Below are 23,987 nucleotides of genomic sequence, written 5' to 3'. Positions count from 1 at the left end.
TAGTAATATTTTAAATAATTTTTTTTATTTATCTTGGTATACTTTATAGATTTTTATAATATTATAAAAATATAGTGTAAATTATTCTATAGGTATTTTAAATTTATAAATATAACTTAAATTGATTAAACTTTTTTTAAACTATATTTTAATATAAAAGAGATAACATTAAAATGTTATTTAATACATTTTTATTTTAAATTTATTAAAGATACATAGTAAAATGCTTTTTTTTAGTTAAATTCTTAAGAATTTTAAAAATTTATACTAAACGTTTTTTTTAATACATATATTAAAATTGTTTTAAAAACGATTTATTAGATATATATTATTAATAACAAAAATTAAAACATAAATGATAAAAAAAAGTTTTTTTTGTTCTTCCAATCTTTGATATATTAATTTATAACCCTATAGCATTGAAATTAGTTTTTAATTTTTGTTATTTAAAATTGTCAATTTTTTTATATTTAGCAAACATTTCATTTAAATATATTACAGTGAGAATGTCTGATGATTTTATTACTCCTAAAAAAAGTAAAACTTTTAAACCAAGTTTGGAAATGACAAAAAATGCTGTAGAATATTATCAAAAAATTGTTGACATAGATGTAAGCAAAAATTTTATCAATAGTTCTTCTAATATGTTTTAGGGAGTCAGTGTAGAAAATAAAATGTCATTGATAAAACAAGCAAAGATTACTAATTCTACTGAAAAAAAAAATAAAGTTAAAAAAAAAAAGTTTGAAACTAAAAAAAATAACAAAACTAAAGAAAATCAAGAAGATGACTTTGAAAAAGGGTTACAAGCACTTGCTAAGTACAAAGATGAACAAATTGTAATAGAGCTCCAGAAAAAGTCCGTAAGTGATTGCATAAAAGAGTAAATAATATACTATTTTAAATATTTTAAAGAATATTAATATTCCGCGTGAAATAGTTTCTGAGAATGAAATAAAGAAGGACTTTACAAATCTAGAATATACACCAAAACAAATTCAAGATTTTTTTAAAAATGTGTTTTATGATATTCATGAAATGTTCAAACAAAATATTGTTAATTAAAAAAAAACACAATATGGCTCATTTAATTATTAAATATTTTAATTTGTGTGTGTCATTTTTTGCAAAAAATTTTATTAATTTAATAATTAAAATGATTATACAATTTAAAATGGTACAACATAATTTAAAAAAAAAAACTTATTTTTTATTGCATTTTACTTTATTAGTGAAAATAAAGCAAAATTTTTCATTGTTTTTACATAATATTTTAATTATTTATCATTTTTTTTTTATCTTTTTAAAACATATATTTTAAAATATTATGAAATCCTAATGTAAAATCGTAAGAAGCTTTTTTAGAATCACCAAAAAAATTAAATAATAAAAATATACGCTAAGTTTGATAAAGTATTTATTGGATACAAACAATATTCTTGAGATAAGTAAAAGTGTATTTGTGAATGAAGGAAAGAGTTAGATCTTTGTTTGTGATATGATAAATCAGATATCGTTATCCAATAACAATTAAAAAAAATTTTAAGTTGACTTGGTATAAAATATTGAAGCTATTTCTTTTTTTTATAATTGTGTATTGATAATATTAATTAATCTAAATAAAAAATTAATAAGCGTTTAAATAAATAATTATTAAAAAACAAAATTATAAAACTAATGATTTATTTTAAACAAAAAATACTAGCTTTGAAGCATACCCTTTGCAATTTTGTCAAATAAAGCAACAAATAAAAAAATTAAATTTATTGATATTTGAAATACTATTAATTGAAAACTGTTAATTAAAAAACAATAATTTTACATATCATTTAGAAATAAATTTTTTTTTATTGAATATAAATCATAAATTATTGTTTTATCAATGTAAATTTTTGTAGATAAATTAAGTTTGTTTAAATTAAATTGTTTTAACAGAATTATTTTTACCATATTCATATATTTTCAATTTGTTTTATACATTTAAAAAAACTACTCAGTTATTATTAAAATTTATAATTTAAAATAAAATGTTTTTCAACAAAAAATAAAAATCAATTTTCAAAATTTTATGTTTCGAAATACAATTTTCATAATTAACTAAGTATATGCTTTAATATAAAAATGATCTAGAAAATTTATCACAAATATTATTGTTCTTTAACAATTTTTACTTCATTGTAAATGCATTAATTAATTTTAAATAATTAACTAATAGTCAAAGATAAAAATATATCCTCACATTAATAGTAAAAGTTTAAAACACAAGAAAAAACCAACAATCTAAATGTATGAGCAATTTACAGTTCAAAGTAAAAAAATATTTATTCACATAAAAATATATGTAATAATGTTAATATTTTTGAAATTAAAGCCATTTTTTAAATGTATTAAACAAAGCATAAAATGTATAAATTAAAATTCAAAAATTTTTTAAATAGATTTATTTTACTACTTTATATTTTTATATAATTTATAAATTAATGGTATTTTCTCAATTAATATAGATTGTATGTTTGTTATTTTTCTTCTGATACATGATTAATTGTAAATATCAAATTTTAAACATTAAGAATATTATAAAACTTAATGGTAATTTAATATTTAAAACCTTTCTGCTTTAAATATAGAATTAAACAATAACATAAAAATGATGGGTTGAATTTTAGATAAGGATCCCCCTTGTTTATTTTGATTAAAAAATACGTTATAAACATTTTTTTTTTTTATCAGATTGGTATTTTTTTTATATTTTTATAATTTTTGATAAAAAAATAAAAAAAACTTTTTTTTCCAAGCTATTTATTTTTAGTTAAAATAGCAATTTATATGTATTTGATTTAAACGACAAAATAAAAAAGACTTTTTTTAAATTTTATTGTTTTAAATAAAAAAATTAATAAATTAATAATTATTTGTTAATATAAACGACTTCTCGTAAAGCATCGAAAAAGCTGGCCCATAATTTTCTTTTATTTGCCCGGCGCCAGGCAAATTTCTATAAATGTTTTTCCATGTCTTTTTTTGTCTGTGACCGTGCCAGAATCATTATTTTGAAGCCGTTCCACGTTCCTTCTTTGGTATTCGTATGAATACCAGTTTCTGGATTTTTGAAACTTACACTGTGATTTATCGTACAGTGCTTGAACCCTAATATTTCTTCAATTCTTTTGTAGCCTCGCCAAAGATCAGTGTGAATGATGGAGCCAGATTTGACGTGCTTTTTTATAACGTCAAGAAGCGTTTCACTGTCCTGTTTTTCAACAGAAACAGCAAAAACGCGTTTTTCCTATGTCTTTTCCACACCGTCTATAACCCAGACTTCATCTACGGGGTGCTCTCTATTGTACTTCCTTTTGCCCATTTTGGTTTCATCTATTTCCACAACGATGCCTTCTCCACCGATAACATATTCTTCGGTTTCTAAGGCATCTACCACATGTTGACGAAAATAGTCCAAAAATGAGCAAACAGTCGCACTACTGACTTCACACTGACTTTTTATGGAATTTGATGGATTCTTCCACAACCATAGGTAAACCATGGGAAGGATCTTGCGAAGCGGAAAGCACTGGCCAGCGAAAAACGTTTCATTCTTGGCATTTATGCTCTTTCTGCAACTTTTTTTGGTGCATCTGAAGAGAAGTTTCGCTCTTCGAAAAGTAGTTGTGCCTTCACATGCAGGACAATTCATTTCCTTTTAAAATATTTTCTCATCTTGGAGAAATTTGAAGGCTGCCTCTTCGTCGAAGAAAATATTTTTTAAAGAATCCATTGGTGGTATTGAAGCCATTTTAGAAGCGTTTTGAGTAAGTAAGTGTATTAAAGTTGTTGAAAGTTAAAATTTGTAATCAAATATCAAATCCCAAATTATTTTACCTTTCTTTTTAATTACTTTTTAAAAAAATGCTTTTTTGATGAAAATGGGTTGTTTTTTTGATGATATTATAATAAGATTAAAAAAGTGTTATTTATGTGATAAAAAAATTTTTTTTTCTTTATTATTTTTTTTCTGATTCCCGTATTTTTTTATGCTAGAAAAATTAAAAAAATTGAAAAAACAATTTTATTTCAAAAAAATTAATTGAGGGGCGACGAAGTTTAAAAGAGATTCAAAAATTTTAGAAGATAAAAATATGAGTCAATTTTTTTAATTTTCAAAATAATACAACCTAAAAAAATTCTTTTGATAATATTTTTAAAGTAAACAATAACATTTGTTAGGATTATACATCCTTAATATAGTATAAATATAATATTTACTTTTTTATATCTAAACTATTACAATTTTTTTTGGTGCAAATTATCTATAAAAAAACATGTTATCTACTTGATAAAATTTATCATTAAAACAAAGTTTAAATTTATTTTTCCGATATCTTTAACTCAAATTGTTTACCAATTCCTATAACATAAATTCCCCTCAAGATCTAGCTTAGATCTTACTTGAATTTTCAGTAAAATATTAGCAAATGTTTTTAAAATATATTTTTACATTGCCCTTTATAGTTATTTTGGTGCTTTTCCATAATGGTAGGAATCTTTTTTACACTTTTTTCTATAAATTTATATTTTAAGTCAAATATATACAAGCATGTGTTTCACATGTGCTAGTAAAAGTATGTAACCTTTTTCTAGCTACAGACTTATTTTGTAATTTAAATAATAAAGTATATTATTAAAAATATTAAATAGCCTGTTTAATTTATTTTTGATGAGAGCAATAAAAGTAAATTAATAATATTACAAAAATAATAGTTTAATATAAAAATGTTTTGTAATTAATAAAAAGACTTTATAAAAATATTTTAACTAAAATACTGTTTCTTTTAAAATTGTGAAATTTTGCAACTTTTTTTTTTATAATAAGTTCTATTGTTTTTTAAAAAATTGAAGGTATAAAAATTCAGAAAATAATATATTCAGAAAAACTTAATGGATTAAATATTTAAAAAAATATAAAATGGTAAATATAAAAGTTTATATACATGTATAAAAAAATTTTTTTTTATATTAAACACTTTTTACCAGTTGTTAATATCAAATTTAAAATTTTTTACTTATGTTTCTTATTTATCAGTTCTCTTTCTCTATATATATATATATATTTTTTTTTTCATAATAATTAGTATGATAATATAATTTTTCTTAACTTATTTTATTCTAATCAAACTTGAAGTTTATAAACATTTTACATATTTATATATGTTAAATTTGAAAAGGTAATTTAAAGAATCAACAAATGTTTTTTTATTTTATATCATAAAAACGAATGATCAATTGTTGATATTGTTAATATCAATAGAAAAAGTATCAAAAACTGCATAATTTTTTATTCATTGTCATATTAAAAAAATTAAACTTTGAAAATTACGACTAATCAAAAGCAAAAAACGACATAAAAATGATAAAATTGTTTAATTTTTTTAACACATATTTTTAAACATCTCAAACATATAAAAAGAATCAGATATGCTATAGCACTTAAAATGTAGAAAATAAAATTACTTCTAGATAATTTTTTTTGTTAAATTTTTTCTTTTTATCTATCCTTTCTATATTCACATTTTATTTCAGGTAAATAGTAAACTACCACGTTCTTTAGAAAGTTTTACATTATTTATCTTGAAATACCACGATGATACTTATTTCTCTATTTTTTAGTTTCCTACAATTTTCTAAATTTTGGCTTCAGATTTATGACCAATAAAAATATATTTATGATTCACTTTATAATAAATGTATTTATGAATATGAAGATCACTGATTTTGTAAGTCTACAAACTTTCTGAGAAAATGATATTTTCTTCTTCTATTTTATTTTTTAACATTTTCAGTCAGGTTTCCATTCTTCTGTTTATCTACAGATTCCACCTAAAAGCTACCTTTGCAGTAAAATTCTCTCTCTATTGTTTTTCTCTTTTGTGATAACGGTTTCATTTATATACATTATATTTCCTGGTCTTTCTATCTTATTAAAATTTCACATTATATCAGGCTACGCGCACTTTTCTCCTGAAATTGCATCAATTGGCAGTGATCCAATGGCTTGTTTTTAGATTTTTTTGATAGAATTTTATTGAAACTAATTCAATTTTTCAACAGTACATGAATTTTATTGTTGTTGTGAGGTCAATTTCTAGTTTGTTAAACTATGTTCTGGCTTCTACAGTTTTTAAGAAAGACGATTCTTTTTACTGCAGCTTTAATTATCGCTTTCTATTCACATACATTTTCATTTTACGATCTTGTTATTTATGTACATTAGAATGGTAGCAAAAAAAAATATTTATTTTAATCACTTAATTTCAAGAAGCAAAAAAAAAATTTTTCATTTAATACAATGTATATTAATAAAATTTAAAAATGAGATTAAAAATTTTTATATAAGTGTAAACATTTTACAAAAAATTTAGTAGAAAAAAAAAATCATTTACATGTTGCTCACTTTCAATTTAAGCTACATTTTCGATGTTAAGTCACCATGGTTTGATTGGTTAATGACTTCGACCTTTCTTCACTTTCCAATCATTATTTATTAAGGAAGGTTTCGATGTCTATACCGCGATTACCATTGAGAACCTGGTGGCTTTTGTAGTTTTTATATAATCAATATACTTATGATTTTTTACTCTTTAACAACATTTTTTGTTTTATACAAAATTTTATCTAATAATATTACTTCAATTAAAAATTCAACTTTCAAAATAATATAATTAATTTAACATTTAGTTTATTCAACTTAAAAAGCTTAGATTTTGTTATCAATTCTTTTTAAGCTTTAATCGTAAAAAATTATAAAACATTTTTTTAAATAAACTTTACAAAGAATGTTTTGATTTGTTTAAATTTACGGAAATAATACAATGAATTTTTGGAAAAAGTAATATTTTTCTATATAAAATTCAACGTTAATATCATGGCAGAATCACAGAGCAATATCAAACTATTTTGATTTAAGTTTATCATAAAACTTACATATAACTAAAAAATGTTGTAATAAATTTGAGTTTTATTATAAATTTATCCTACTAGAAACTTGATTATTAATTTATATTTTAGACAATCATATTGTTTTCAAAAATATCATTGAAGAGACTATTTTCATTACAAACACAATTTTTTAATACCAGAACAATCTTATGTTTTTAAAACCAGGTTCATTTTAAAGTTTATTTCATTTAAATATTGGTGAAAACGAATCTTTGAAATATTTTTTTAATTTCAAACATTTCTTTCTGAAAAAAATACAATATTTAGGAGAAGTTTAAGTTAATAGTAATATAATTTGAAAAAAAAAGAAAAAATACTTTGACTATACATATAACTGAATTGAAAGTTTAAAAAATTTTTTTCTAAAAATAGGAAATATATCAATATTTTTTGTGCAATTTCGTAATGAATTACTTAAAAACTTAGAAAAACTAAACTTAATAATATTTGAAAAATTAAATACAATAAAATATATTAAGTGATAAACATTTTTAAGATTTTTTCATTTTATATCAAAATTTATAGTTTTGTAAAAAAAATATAGTATATTTTTTCAATTGATGTTAATTTGATAACATTATAAAATGAATTACAAGTTTAAATAATTTATTAATACTGTTATCTATATTAATAGAAATTAAAATAAAATAAACAAGTTATAAATTAAATTTATTTTGAAAAAAGAATATTTATATGAGATAAACGATATTATTAAACCCACTAATAAGTATTCAATTCATTAAAGAAAAAATTGTATGGTTCGTTGTATAAAGAATTTACATAACTAAGAATGATATAAAAATTTATAGATGTGTTCAGTAATAGTAAGCATTGTTTCATTTTTTTTTTCAGACTTTTTTTAGTAGAATGATTTTTACTGTCATCTAGATAAATTTTGTAAACCTTTTTTTTTCGAGTAGTTTAGTTTGTGGTAATAGCATTTTGATAAACAAATCAAATTATTAATTCTACGATCTTTAATTTTTATTTTTTTAGCTTCATTTAAAAAATAAGTTATATAATTGTTATAATTTTATTATAGTATTTTTGTTATCAATGATAAAAATTATTAACAATAAATTTTTTAGTTGGTAAAAGAATTTTTTTATAATTCAAAATATTCATCTGTTAAATTTTTTGTTATTATTTTAAGTTTATGATCATTATTATTAGCAATTTTTTCTTAATATTTGGGAATATTTATAGTGCGTCCATTCATAAAGATAATATATAACAGTTTTTAATGATATTTTTGTTTTTAATCTTAAATTTTGCTTTATAGTCTGGTATTCTACTTATTAATCAAACAAGAGTTATGAAAGGTTATTGTACTTTTTAAGAAAGAAATAAATTAGGAAATCTTAAAATTGTTGTGTATAAATTAAAAAATATGCTCAATTACTTTCTATATCATAGCTAAGTAATTAACAGTTCATTATAATGTGCCGAAACAATACAATAAGTAAAAATTTTTATTTACCAATACATTGTGTAATATCTATTAGCTTCTTACAAGCCTCATTTGTTAAAGAAAAACATCGGTAGAAACAATTATGTAAAAGTTTAAATTAAAAATATTTAAAATTTTATTAACAGTAAGATAGTAGTACATTTCAAATGTTTGAATTCCTTTTAAATTGTAAATAAAATCGACTTTATTTAGAAAGTATTTTCTTAAAAATGAGTGTTATATATCAGTTTTATTAAGTTTTTTTTCATATGTAAAATGTCTGTTCTACAAATCACTTACCGATTGTTATCAGGATTTCAAAAATTGATTTAACAATGAAGATAGAATAAAAAGAATATTGTTGAATATAACAATAAAAAAATAATTATTTTTAAAAAGTGTACAATTATATACAGACTACTTATGTTACTATACACAAAAGTATATTATTTACTATCAAAAACAACAGGAATAAATGTATTAACAAGTACGAAATAACAAATATCATTTCTGAAAAATTTTAAATTTTTGTTGACATTTGTAGGAATCAATGCTTTAACAGTGAAAAATTCCTAATCTCCATTTATAACAAGACAAAAATAGTGCTGAGAAACTATAGAAAGTAATGGATTATGAAAAACATACTTTTCTCTTAAAAGTAACATAAGATGTGCTGTTTATAAAAGAAATTCAAATAAATACTTTAACTTTAACAAATAAACAGTCAGAATTTAAGATACTATCTTCATACAATGAAAAGTCAAGCAATAACTTTGGTCGGTGATATTAAAAGTTAATAACCATAACCAACAAATATAATTTGATATAAAAAAAAAACAAAAAAGTTCACTAAAACTACAAAAATCTATAAAACCCACCGTTCATAATTAGAATTAATTGATATTGTTTTTTGCACAATATTAAACAACCACAAGATACGTTTTAAGATTCTGGAGATAATACATACTTTGTTATACTATTTTTTAATACTAAAAAAAATTAAAGCAACATATGTAATATTTAAAATAAAAGAGAAACCAAGAACTTTTATAAAAGATATAAATAAATTTTTATTTGTTTTACTTTAGATTTTAATAATTTAATAGAACACTATTTAAATAAATGCCACTTTGAAAAATGAACAGTTATATACACTACAAACTACTAGCACATCCGTATATTAAAAATTGAAATTTCAAATTTTTTTATTAATTTGTTTTTATCAAAAATAAAATTTTTAAATAAATTTGATTTTACAATAAAATATAATATTTATAAATGTTTGTGATAAAACCTTTAATCATATTTTTTTTAATATAGTTTGCTTTTCAGACAAACATTTGATCAATTTTTGTTTCAAAGGTTTTGTTGTAATTGTCGTGTAGTAAGAATAATCTAATTAAATAATTTTTCAATATAATATTCATAAGACAATAAAAATTTAAAAAAATGTTTTTTGGAGTATCGTACTTTATCTAAAATTATAATTTAATTAATATATTTAATATTTTTCAATTAAACATATTTCCAAAAAATTGTGAAAAAATTATATTATAATTTAATTATAATTTTAATTTTTTTTGTAATATGAAAAAGTTTTTGTGACATTAACAAGATATAAATAACATTTTAATTACTATTCTGTGGAATTTTTACTAACTTAATTTGTTGATATATGTTAAAATTTAAAATTCTTTTTTTCAGATATGAGCCGTCGTATTGTTAACAACGATCAATCTCAAAATGGTAGAAATAGTGCTAATGCAGTATCTGATTATAATAATTTTGATAATCATGAGTATAGTATCAGCAATAGTTATGACTTGGAAGGTGAGTAATGTGAAAAACTTGTTTTGTTATTATCTCTAATTTTTTTTAATCATTTTAAGATCATACTGATAAAGATATTGAAAAAACTATTCAAAAATTTGAAAAAACTCTTTATATTTATGGAGGTACTAACACAACATGTTCTGAAGTTGTACAAAATGTTTATACAATATGTAATGAAGAAACAAATCTTGTAAAATTACCACTATTAAATGATCCTGGATTCAAATTTATTTTAGAAAAATATGAAATATCTCAACTTTTTCTTGAAAATATTATGAAAATGGAAATTTGTGATGACATAAAATATACTGATAATACTTTTTCTTCTACAACTCTTAGTCGTATACATGATCTTTTGTTAGATAAAAAAGTAAATTTCTTCAAAAGAGTAGAACAAATTTTATACATGGCTTTAAGATATTACCTTATACAGTATAATGAATCATTTAACAGAGTTCATCTTTTAAACTCTATTGAAAAACAACTTTTGGATATTTTGAATGCACCTATTACTTTTGAAATTAGAAAACTTTTGTTAACTATTATAATATTAATTGCCACACATCCAAGCATTAAAGAACGATATATGATTGCATCAGAACATTTTGTAAAATTAATTTCTTACAATGTTATAATGTTACACTACACTCCAGAAATGAATAATATAGTTAAAGAAACTATACCAAAAGATGAAGAATATGAATATAGATTAATGGTTAAAACATTTATTGATGAGTTTTGTTGTAATACTTCGTTTAAAAAACTACCAAATTGTGTCTACGCTATCAATGATTTTTTGGGATTGTTTCAAAATGTATCAACTGACATGGTTAAGGAAATGTACTTTTTTGTCACTAATTCTAACGTTAATAAGATTCAGTATGAGAAAAAAATGAAAAAAATTGTAGCCCTTATTAAATGTCTTAAAATGCCATTATTAAATTTATGTAATCCTGCTAAAGCAAAATGTCTTTATAAATGTTCAAGAGTATTTGAAATATTTAAATTTGTTACTAAGTTTGTAACTCTTATTTGGGACAATAATGATATCAAAAAAAATATTTCAAAAAATTCTTTTAATATTTCTACAAAAGAAATTTTTGTAGAAATAGCTTCAGCTGTACTTCCAATTTGTAGTGTTCAGACTGAAAATTATCACATGGTATGTTTTTTTTTAACTATTTATGATACATATATTATATTTTAGAAGAAATGTTTTTACTTAGTAAGTAAATGGAAAAGAATTATGAATACACTATTTGTATTAGAAAATCCAGATGATCAATATGAGAAATTAACTTTAAATTTCAATTTATACAATAGTTTTGCTTTTTATAAAGTCGAATATGAAAGACTTTATATAAAATATTGTCGAAACTTGGGCTATAAAATGTCTTTTGATTAATAATTATATATTGTTTTAATACATTATAATTTTTGTATGCTATTATGATATTATGATTATTATATAAATTGGTTAATTCTTTAGACTTTTTTTTAAATATTTTTGTTTATTATAATTTTTTTAAAAATCATTCAAATATTTCTGTTAAAATTAAAAACTATTTACGTTGAGTATTAAACGTTTTAGTAAAAATAGTAAATTAATTAGTAAAATTTATGAAAAATTATATTGTATTTATAATACATTTTTTTTAGTCGGTAATTATTTATATGTAAAAAAGGATAATAAAATAGGAAAATTATATTTATATGATAGAATCTTATTGTTAAATTGTTCTATTAACTTTATCGTTTGTTCAATAAAAAATTTTTTACTAAAAATAATGCATAATAAACTATAAAATATAATAATGTTTTTTCAACCCTTTTATATATATTTATATTTGTTGCTTTTTTATTACTTTATATATTAAATAAATTATTATTTAATAATATAATAATTTTATTATTCTTTTTAATTAATTTGTCATTACAAATAAAAGCTTTAAGGGTTATAAAATAGATTTATAATACATCTTTTTATCAAAAAGATAAATTTATTTAAAAATGATAAAATTGTCTAATATATAAATTAAACTAAAATATATGTAATATCATTATATTATTAAAAAGTTAATTATCAAATAAGATTATTTTATTACCATCATTTTTACTAAATATTATTCAATTATCACTTTTTTTGTTTTTTTTACAGAACCTATTGTGAATAACATTCTCTTTAAAAAATATTAACTAACTTATCTTTACTGCTACTTTAACCAAATAAAACGTTTTATTAATACTTCTGATAAGTTTTAAAATATCGAAAGTGTTGATAATTTATATAAGATTTATTTAATATAAGTTTTGTTTTGTAATTTAAAAATTTGCAGATATAACTTTGATTCAATTGAATAATTATACTAGAAATTTGGATCAAGTAATTTTATTCCGTTGTGTTGACGTTGAAAACAATATTTAAAGAGAAAAGTCAATAACATGCTTCATTTCAATGATACAAAAATTCAGGATATTATTAAAATATTTGAAATTGTTAAATTTTTTTCGGATAAAGCATTTGCACTAGTTATCAATAATTCCATTTTTAGTTATAAATTTGATTTTTTCATAATAACTTAATTTTTATACTTCTGTAATTACATGAATATGATAAATAAAAATTTTCTTACGTTAAAATGGTATATATTTGGCATTAAAAATTTTTTTTAAAGTTTATTTTACATTCATGATAATAAAATTGAAACTTTGTGTCATTTTAAAGAATTATTTACACAAATTTATTAATCTCCTACAAATTTTAAAATAAAAAAATTTTTTTACTAGTTTGTCCCACATGTAATGAGCCATTTTATATACGCAACAGTTAAACAGATATTATTAACAAACTAGTAATGATAAAATGATGTCAAGCATCACGCTTTATTCATCCTAATCTCCACTACAAAATAACATGAGAATCATAAAATAAAATCCAAATTATCAACTTCTTTTTATCAATTTATTAAAATGCCTTCTATATAATAAATTCGTATTCTTTTCTTGAGGTAAAAAGAGTGACAAGTGCTTCAAAAACAGCACACAAAATATAAATTAAGCTTCTGAAAAGAATATTTTTATCGGTGCGACTGCTAAAAGATGGTTCAAGAAATTCAAAAGAGATGAAAGTTTTGAGAATGAAAAGCATAGAAGACCGGATTCAGTGGTTGATAACGAAAAGCTGAAGCGCGTAGCAAAAACCAACTCACGTCAAACGATTAGAGAAACTGCTGAAACATTAGAAGTTTCAAAACCTAGCGTTTCACGTCAATTGCAGCAAAGTAAAAAAGTTAGATCAATGGATAATCTATAAACTGACGGAAATTCAAAATATGTGTCGTCTTGAAACTTGTTCTTTTCTTTTTTTGAAGAACAAAATTGAACTATTTTTGGATAGAATCGTAACGTATGATAAAAAATGGATTCTCTAGACAACAGGAAACGTAATGACTATTGGTTGGGTAAGAATGAAGATACAAAACTGTTTCAAAAACCTCAATAAACGGCAAAGAAATTATTAGTTAATGTTTGGCGGTCATGTGAGAGACTTCGTAACTATGATATTCTGAATCCTGATAAAACTATCAATTCTGAAGTCTAATGTCAATTATTAGATAAAGTTCACCAAAAATTGTCCCAAAAAAGGTCATCTTTAGTCAATTAAAAAGGGCCGATTCTTCTTCATGACAATGCGCGCCCACATGTTTCAAGAATCACACTTCAGAAGCTGAACGAATTAAAATATGAAACTCTCCCTCATCCTCTTTATTCTCCTAATTTTTCTCCAACTGACTTTTATTTTTTCAAGCAATTAGACCAATTTCTGAAGGAGAAAGTCTTCAAAAACAAAGAAGCTATAAAATCTGCCTTTGAAGACTTTATTAGCTCCAGAGACAGCAGTTTTTATTCAAATGAAATAAATAAATTACCATTGAGTTGGCAAAAATGTGTAGATTGTAATGGTTGTTATTTTTAATAAAAATATTTATTTATCTTTGATTTATGCGTGCTTAAACTTTTTTAGTATAAGTGGCTCATTTCATATGGGACAGCCTAATATTATTCTTTTATGGTTGTATAAATCAAATCCATGTATAGATGAAGTATTTTTGGCAAAAAATAAAAAACTTGTAATGTATATTTTGAATTCTATTAATTTAATAAATTTTGTTTATATGTAAAGTATTAATTTTTTGAAAATATTTGTAACAAAGAAGACTAAAAGTAAAATTATGAAAATATATTTTACCAATCATTTTGCTTTAGAATACCATTTGTTCCAATACTTTATTTGAAACACTTGCTTTCTATTATTTGCATTTTTAATAAAAATGTTAACACATTTATAAATAAAGCAATTAAATGCATTTATAAAAATAATTAAAATTATGAAAAATATACATCAGAAGTAGAGAATATTATCAAAACTATCAATAATATGTTGAATATGATTTATACAATATTTATTAAAGAAAGATTTGGTAGACGTATTGAACATAATAATATTTTTATGTTTTAGAATCTACAACAGAAATTACATGTTTTCTTTACGTTGATAAATCATAATGTACATAAATATATGCTTTGCATAATTTTAAAAAATGTTAATTTTGTTTTTAGTCTATTTGCCAGTGTTGAATACATAATCTGTTCCACAGCTATGATTACAAAGAATGGTATGTGTTTTATTTTTTACTTTAAATTCTATGCTATATTTTTAGAAAAAGTTTACATTTCAAATAGTTACTTGGTATAAGGTTATTAATCTAATTATAGATTATAAAAATTTTTATTCTGAAAAATAATAATCAGAGTATGGATATTTATGCATACAACAACATGATTGAAATAAAAAAAGTATATGAGCTATTTTATAAAATAGATATGAAGAGAATAATAAAGAAAACGATAGAAAGTATGAAAACAAAAAAGATTACGAAGATGATAAAGACTATGAAAAAATAAAGTTTATGAAGAAAATGACGAATGCTAAAGATGATTATGAAGAATAAGTAAATGTTGAAGAAAATGAGGGTGAAATATTTGATGTTATATTAATTTAATTTTTTTAATTTATATAAATATTTGAATAGTCATTTTAACAATTATTAAAAAATTATATTACAAATTAACTTTCCTTTTAATTGGTTATAACATTTATATTCAATGTGATATTATTTGCCATTAGTAATATATCTAAACATTATATCGCTTAATTTTTTACTATTTATAAGAAAACATAATTCAAAAAAATATTGTTTACCTTAATTTGTTTTATTGTAATCTTTTTATTTATTTAATTTTGAACATATAAATAAATAAGTAAATTATGACTAATTGAAGTAAATATAAAAATAAACTCAAAAATAATTTAAAAAATATTAAATTATAGTAATAAACTTTATTAACAAGGGGGAGGCTTCGCCCCCCCCTTGTTAAAAGGCGCGTTCCGCGCTCTATAAAAAAAATCAAAAGTTTTTGCAGCAAATTAAAAATTTTATTAATTTAAAAAAAAACTCCTTTTGTTATATTTAAATTTTTTTTTATATTAATATATACAACATTATTATTATAAATTTTTTAATATTTTTTAATTTAAAAAATTTTTAATAATAGAAAATAAGATAGGAACTAACTTATGATTATTTGATAAATTATCAATTTTATTAAATCAAAATGTTCTTTATTATACATTATCTCATTAGTTGAATTGTTTAAAACTTTTTTAAACGTTTTTTTTATGTATCTTCCTGTTTTTAAAAATATATTTACACTATTGTTTTAAAAAATAGTGCCAATTACATTTATTATATTTTTAACAATTGAAATAATACTAAAAATAAAAAATGATTACGTTTTTCGTAATCAGCGTGTTTTTCTCTATTAGAAAAGTTATTAAAAATAATAATATCCCTTAATATGGACTGGAATTCATTATTTTTATTTTTTCTTCTCCATGAAAATTCGTGCATGTATCCGTCCAACATGCTTCTATGGGTTCCATTATGTTTCTTGGACCTTTCTTTTACGGATCTCCATACCCTTTCAATGTTCTGGGTATGAGCATTTGTCAGTGGATCCACAAAATTATATTTATGGTTCACTTTCAAATGCTCATACCCAGAAGCACCTNAAATTTTATTAATTTAAAAAAAAACTCCTTTTGTTATATTTAAATTTTTTTTTATATTAATATATACAACATTATTATTATAAATTTTTTAATATTTTTTAATTTAAAAAATTTTTAATAATAGAAAATAAGATAGGAACTAACTTATGATTATTTGATAAATTATCAATTTTATTAAATCAAAATGTTCTTTATTATACATTATCTCATTAGTTGAATTGTTTAAAACTTTTTTAAACGTTTTCTTATGTATCTTCCTGTTTTTAAAAATATATTTAGACTATTGTTTTAAAAAATAGTGCCAATTACATTTATTATATTTTTAACAATTGAAATAATACTAAAAATAAAAAATGATTACGTTTTTCGTAATCAGTGTGTTTTTCTCTATTAGAAAAGTTATTAAAATATTTAAAAATTAAAAATAATTTCACCTACTTAATACTCGCCTATATATATTTAGGATAAACTTTTTATTTTTTATAAAAAAGGATTTTTTATAATATGAAAAAAGCCAAATTTAGTATAAATAATTTAAAAAATATTTTATTTATTTTTTAAAAATAATAATCAGTATTATATATATCATATTAAATAAGTTTAAATTGAATTTTTCATTTTAATAAAAATTATGTTTATTTAAAAATTTGGTCTATAAATATTTCGTTTTAAAAGTAGCCTCTTTAAATTTACTTTAAATAAATGGTTTTTTAATATCTTGAAGTTTTCTGGTCCACATGTTATGAAATTATATTTATTTAATAAACAATAAAAGTATCTTCAAATTACTTTTTATATTTTTTAAAATATTAATATAAATAAAAAATTTGGCCATTTTAAACTTGCATTGAATTTTGTTTGTGCCAAATATAGACTAAATAAAGTCTATGTTTTCAATTTGTTTTTATTAAAAAATAATTTCTCGGCTATATCTCGGCCAAAATGAAGCTAAATTTAAAATTTGGCTTGAAAATATTTTTTTTAAATATAAAATTTTAAAAAAAAACTGTATATAAAAATTTGTAAAAAATAAACTTTACCGAGTAACTTTGGGACCAGTGGTCATAAAATTATGAATCCATAGTCATTCGATAGAGAATTTAAATACGCCCAGTCGTTTTTTTCATTTTTTCAAATTTCCATTTTTGAACAAAGTTATGGCCATTTAAAGCTTACTTTGGGTCTAATTTGGACCAGTTAAAAATATTTTTTTTATTTTTTTTTTGCAAAAAACAAATTTACTGGCCAAAATTAAGCTAATTTTTAAAATTTCATAAAAAAATATTTAATAGGAAAAAAGTTATAAGCAAATAAAAGTTTAAAAAATTCAAAAAAAACAAACTTACCTAAGTAACTCTGGGACCAGAGGTCACAAAATTATAAATCCACAGTCATTCGATAGAGAATTTAAATACGCCCAGTCGTTTTTTTCATTTTCTCAAATTTCCATTTTTGAACAAAGTTATGGCCATTTAAAATTTACTTTGGGTCTAATTTGGACCAGTTAAAAATATTTTTTTTATTTTTTTTTTGCAAAAAACAAATTTCCTGGCCAAAATTAAGCTATATAAAAAAATTGTTCTTAAAAATATTAATTTTAAACATTCTTATAGAAAAATAAAAAAAAAAACACTATTTTTAGATTATTTCGAGAACCAATAGTCCCAATGTTATGAAATCGCAATCATTTTATGCAAAATTTAAATATCTACAAATGTTTACTTGAGTATTTTTTAAAATTTTTATTCAAAAAAAAGTTATGACCATATTAAGGTTTTTTTGGGTTTACTTTGAGTTTGATTTGAGAATGAAGAAATTAACATTTTTATATTCTATTTATGCCAAAAGAATCCTTATGCTAAAACTAAGCTAATTTTTAAAATTTCATAAAAAAATATTTAATAGGAAAAAAGTTATATGCAAATAAAGGTTTAAAAAATTCATAAAAAACAAACTTACCTGAGTAACTCTGGGACCAGTGATCATGGAATTATGAATCCACAGTCATTCGATAGAGAATTTAAATACGCCCAGTCGTTTTTTTCATTTTCTCAAATTTCCATTTTTGGAAAAAGTTATGGCCATTTAAAATTTTTGTTTGACCAAATAAGGCTTTAGATGTAAATTTTTTTATCTTTTTATTATGAAAAACAAATTTTTTGGCCATTTTTTACCTATGTACAAAATTTTATGTTAAAATTATTAAAAATAAAAAAGTTATTTTTTTGCGTTCTTGAAGCTTTTACTATATGAAGATGAAATTTTTTTTTAAAATGATTACGTTTTTCGTAATCAGCATGTTTTTTTCTATTAGAAAAGTTATTTAAATATTTAAAAATTGAAAAAAATTTCACCTACTCAATACTCGCCTATATATATTTAAGGATATCGTGATAATTATAAAAAAATAGTTAGAAATAAAAAGGATGTGGTGATATTTATTTATATAAAAATATGTATAATATATTATTTAAATCTATTTATATGTATAAAATATATGAGACAAAAATAATTATTTATGTAGCAACTTTTTAAAAACATCTATTATGCAATTTTATGAGTAATAAATAATTAAAAAATCAAATGTTTTTATTAACATTTTTTAAATTATATGTTTGCACAAAAAAATATATTATCATAAAATGTTTAAAGACGTTAATTAAATATATTTATTTTAATAATAATTTGCCTCAATATATTTTTTCATTTTAAAAAAAATATATTGTTTTAATTTTTTATTTTGACAAAATTTTAAGTAAAATTATATATTAATAAATGTTTATAAAAAAATAATTTAAAATACTTTTTAAAATCTTTTTGGTCAACTTATATTTTATAAATTTAATCTAGTTAATAATCTATTTTGAATAAATAGTATTTATAGTATAGATACACAGGTAAAAAAGTTTATTAAAAAAATAATATAAAGTTAATTTTACGAAATAAGATTTGCAGATTAAAATTCTTACAAAGGCAATATAATTATTCAACAAAAACTTAATATAAGATCTTTTAGTATTATTCATTAAAAAAATTAATTTCATAAAATATGTTAAATAGCAAATCAATGTGTTTATTCAATTATTTAATTGTAAACAAAACTTTTTCTCATAAATTTTTTAACTATTTTTTTATAAATTAAAATCACTGAATTAAAAAATTTTATGGATTCTAAAAAAATTTTTTACTTTATTATTTTTTAAACGTTGTCATCAAATTTGTTTGTCTACTTTTACTTTTTTTTGCTATATATTTAAATAAATACTTATCTGTATCAAATAAATTTACATTATTTCTTTAATAAAACATTAATTTAACAACTTTCTAGGCACTTTAAAACTAATGTTTGTAAAATTTGTTTGATTTATATTAAATATCTTACATTTTATACTAATAAATTTGTATTAATAATCAAATATAATAAAAATATTTTTTTACTATAAAATCATTTAAAATTTTTGAAAATTTTTATTAAAATTATTTTAAAACTTTTTTTTTGACTAAATTTGTCTATTTATCTTCTTCTATTTTTATAAATGATAATAATACCGTCATTTTATATGAAACAATTTTATATAATATATTATAAATAAGATTTTTATAGCATTATATAATTTAAATTTCTATACCATTCAAAAATATTGTATTTAAATATTTTCATTAAAAAAATGATATTTCCTATACATATATAAAATTTCAAGCAAAAATCAATTATTATTTATTTTGGAACGGTGGTTACTAACAATGTAAATATCTAGCAAATAAACAAATACACTTACCATTATTTTTACATATTGCGCAATATTTTTTTTTTATTTATCAAATAGTTAAATTTATTTATACAGGTATATAAGTAAAATCTTTCCTTTGTAAATATATTATTTCTACATTTTGAAAGACACTATCTGTATATATATTTATATATAAAAGATACTAAAAATATGATAATAATTAAACTATTGCTATAAATGTAATATTATACAAAAATATATTACAAAATAACAAAAATTTACAAAGAGAACATAAATAGTTAAAAATATAATTTGTAAATATGTTTCTTTATTAATATTTTTGTTATCTACTCATATTAAAAATATTATCTATTAATATACTCTTTTAAAATACTTTTCTTTAAAAATATATATTTAATAAGAGCAAACAAATGTTTACAAGAGTAATTTTAATTTAAATACACAGACGTTATGACTCATATTAATATTATATATAAAATGTGATTTATAAAATTTTATTTTCATTTACTAAACATTGATTTTGTTGCACATTTTTTTTAAAATATTTTTATAAAACAATTTTTTTTTATTATAGATATCTCGAAGAATAATTTTTTAATAATGGATTCTTATGAAACTAAAATATGTGATTTTAAAAAATGGGATAATCCTAAAGCGCGTTTTGATTACATTGTTTTAGAAAAATATATTTACTTTTTTGAAACTAAACGTAAGTAATAATTATTTTGAAATATTATATATTACGTATATTTATTTTTATATAGATTTTGAACAACCATCAATTAATTGGGGACATTTTATAACACATCGTGGAGGAAATTTTTCAATTTTTGATAGTGAAAAAAATGTTTTTATTGAAACTGGAAAAGATAAAATTGAAGCTATTAATGAAGATGAGTTAACTGAAGAAATTATATTTACATGTGGTGAAAATTTATATATGTTACTTTATAACAAGAGTAAAGCTGTTTCTTTTAATAAACTTTATAAATGGGATATGTCAAAATATTCCTGGGAATTTATTTTTTCACTTACAGGTGATACTAATTTAAAAAGTAAAAATAATCATGGAATAGCTAATGTCATTATTGCTAATAGTTGCCAAGGTAATAAAGCTTATTCAGTTGTTTCATATAATGGAGATATAATTTTACTTTCAATTGATGTAAGTAATGGAAATGTTGAAAATTTATTTACATTATCAAGTGAAGAAAATGAGTCAAGATCAATTATTACTCAAGCTATATATCATAATGGTATTGTTGATTGTTTTGGTGGTTGTCATGGATGTGGATTTATGCATTTTTATAACAAAATGTATCGTTTAAATATTGATAACAAAGAAGGAAAATTTATTGAACTTGGAAATGGTGGATTTTTTGGTATTAATGTTGGTCTTTTAACATTTGCTCATTATTTAAAAGATAAAGATTGTATAATAGTTAAAAGAGGATGGACAAATGGAGCTGGAATGGGTAGAGTTACTTATGATGGTTCAATTTGGGTATTAGAAAATTTACAAAGTGAAAAACCAAGATGGAGAAAACTTTTTAATACAGTTTCACAAATAGGTGAACAAGGTGTACAATATTTTGCTGATGTTATTACTTCAAATAATATGTTATATCATGGATCTTTAGAATCAGGTATATTTGTTCAAACATTAAATTTTGATGATGCAAGTAAAATTGTTAAAAAATTAACAGGACCATTTGGTGATACTTTAAATGATGTTGCTGTATATCATATGAATAATAAATTATATATCTTAGGAAAAGAATTAATTTATAATAGTAATATGACAATGCCACAAAGTATAATACGTAAAAACAAAAAAATTTATATTTTTGATTTACTTCAAAATAAATTAGAAACAACAAATGAACATGAAATTAAAGGAATTGATTGTGATGATGAGTTATTTGAATCTGTATTTGTTTCACAAAATGAATTATATATTGCTTTATTTAATCCATATGATCATATTAGTTTTGAGGAATTATACAAACTTGATACAAATAATTTTCAATGGGTATCTGTTTTTAAAAAAGAAAATAGTACTAAAGGATCATATGATATTAATAAAATTTGTAAAATGATTGAAATTGATGGAATAAGTTATGGAAATAAATTTTATGTTATATATAGTGGTAATACATATTCACTTTATGAATTGGATATTTCAAAAAATGAATTTTATGAAATTTGTAGTAAACAATTTGATGATGTATATTGTGGTAAACCAATAAGTGGTGTAGCATTTGGTGATTTTGTTTATGTTCTTTATGGACATGAAGGATGTGGTTTTATGTGGAATAAGAGTAATTTAATATCTTTTGATCTTGTTAAACGTGATGCAAAAATTATTGAAATTACTACTAATGAAGATGAACCACAATTTTCATTTTCTGGTGCTTCAGTTCATCAATTAGCACCTCATAAAGGATATTGGCTTCAAATGACTGGACAAATTCGACAAGGAATGTCAGATTCAATTTATTCAGGTGACATTTATGCTATCGATTTTACCACAGAAAATGGACCATGTTGGAAAAAAATTGATGTTAATATACCTAACAATTCTAATAATGTACTTTTTATATTTTTTGATAATTACAAGAACAGACTTGTTTATGGTAATCCTGGTACTGGAATATTTGAGCAAACAGTTATAATTAATCTTGATGATGAATGAGAATACATTACTACAATTTATCTGTTTTTTGTAAATTTTTAAAATATCACTTCAATTTTTAATAAGTGTTAAAATAAAATGATATAAAAAAATATGTTTTAATAACTTAAATATTTTATCATTAATTATATTTAATTTTTAATACATATTCTTTAATTCTCCTTATAAAAGAAATTAAACGTATTATTTCAAACAAAACAATTACATTTAAAATTGATAAGTTATCATATCACATAATAATTTTAAGCATAAAAGTAGGAAATATTTTAAGCTTAACAAGATTACTCATCTTAAAAATTAATTTTATTTAAAATATACATATTTTTTGAAGTTATCGTTTTTATGAGATGACAAATATTACAATAAAAATTAAGCTTAATAGAAATAAACCGACAAAATCTAATAAAATATTTATTATAGAATAGATTAAAAGTTTTTTTTCAAACAAAATTTGATTATACATATTTTATTGATAAGTATATATTTTAAAATGGTGTTAAAGTTATAAACATGTGTATTAATATAATAAGAATATTTATATATATGCAATTTATATTAATATAATATTAATGTTATTAAATTCATTTTTTAATTGTTTTTTTCTAATAATCTCAATAAATATTATTCAAATTCAATCAAATGATGATCCTACAAATGGATCTAAACTACAATGTTATGTTGGGCAAAAAGTACAATACTGGAATGAAGAATGGATTGAAAATTTAATGTCTATTAGATGTAGTTTGTCTTATTGTTCAAATATGACAATTATTCATACAGATAGAAGTGAAGAAGCGAAAGTTATTATTGAATATAGTTGTGGAACAGATACATTAAATCTTTGTGAAGTAAGTATATATTTTAAAAAAACTATATTTTAAACATTTTTTTTATAGAATGTTTCTAATAAATGCTTAAATGCTGGCATACAAAATGTAACAACATGTTGCTGTAACACAAATTTATGTAACAATTCAAATTTTTTAACTTTTTCAATTTCTCTATTAATAATAATTTTTTTAACAAATCTTTATAACTATATAATTTAATATAAATTTTTTTTTTCTTTTATATAATTTAAAATTTAAATATAATAATTATTAGAATAATAATTTGTTACAACATTTATAATTT

At 20.5% G+C, this 23,987-nt stretch overlaps 5 protein-coding genes across 5 annotated transcripts; 4 read left to right on the top strand and 1 right to left on the bottom strand.

Annotated features, from left to right (window-relative positions):
* Positions 1–506: 506 nt before the first annotated feature.
* SRAE_X000101500 (Hypothetical protein) lies at positions 507–1,065 on the top strand (the record flags this gene model as incomplete). Its single annotated transcript, XM_024645585.1, has 3 exons — positions 507–611; positions 654–863; positions 916–1,065. The coding sequence occupies 3 exons, from the start codon at positions 507–509 to the stop codon at positions 1,063–1,065; spliced, it is 465 nt and encodes a 154-aa protein (XP_024498475.1).
* A 2,221-nt stretch (positions 1,066–3,286) lies between these two features.
* SRAE_X000101400 (Hypothetical protein) lies at positions 3,287–3,541 on the bottom strand (the record flags this gene model as incomplete). Its single annotated transcript, XM_024645474.1, has 1 exon — positions 3,287–3,541. One exon carries the CDS (start codon positions 3,539–3,541, stop codon positions 3,287–3,289), a length of 255 nt encoding a protein of 84 aa, XP_024498474.1.
* Positions 3,542–10,146: 6,605 nt separating this feature from the next.
* SRAE_X000101300 (Hypothetical protein) lies at positions 10,147–11,678 on the top strand (the record flags this gene model as incomplete). The annotated part of the gene is made up of 3 exons (XM_024644917.1): positions 10,147–10,270; positions 10,330–11,435; positions 11,481–11,678. The coding sequence occupies 3 exons, from the start codon at positions 10,147–10,149 to the stop codon at positions 11,676–11,678; spliced, it is 1,428 nt and encodes a 475-aa protein (XP_024498473.1).
* Positions 11,679–20,758: 9,080 nt separating this feature from the next.
* Positions 20,759–22,853, top strand: SRAE_X000101200 (Galactose oxidase/kelch, beta-propeller domain and WD40/YVTN repeat-like-containing domain-containing protein; the record flags this gene model as incomplete). The annotated part of the gene is made up of 2 exons (XM_024643806.1): positions 20,759–20,867; positions 20,923–22,853. 2 exons carry the CDS (start codon positions 20,759–20,761, stop codon positions 22,851–22,853), a joined length of 2,040 nt encoding a protein of 679 aa, XP_024498472.1.
* A 569-nt stretch (positions 22,854–23,422) lies between these two features.
* On the top strand, positions 23,423–23,902 carry SRAE_X000101100 (Hypothetical protein; the record flags this gene model as incomplete). The annotated part of the gene is made up of 2 exons (XM_024642695.1): positions 23,423–23,701; positions 23,750–23,902. 2 exons carry the CDS (start codon positions 23,423–23,425, stop codon positions 23,900–23,902), a joined length of 432 nt encoding a protein of 143 aa, XP_024498471.1.
* Positions 23,903–23,987: the final 85 nt, after the last annotated feature.

This window comes from Strongyloides ratti, scaffold srae_chrx_scaffold0000002 (assembly GCF_001040885.1).
Source record: "Strongyloides ratti genome assembly S_ratti_ED321, scaffold srae_chrx_scaffold0000002".
Taxonomy (NCBI): Eukaryota; Metazoa; Nematoda; class Chromadorea; order Rhabditida; family Strongyloididae; genus Strongyloides; species Strongyloides ratti.
Note: the sequence above shows the minus strand (reverse complement) of the source record. Positions and strands in the feature narration are given on the sequence as shown.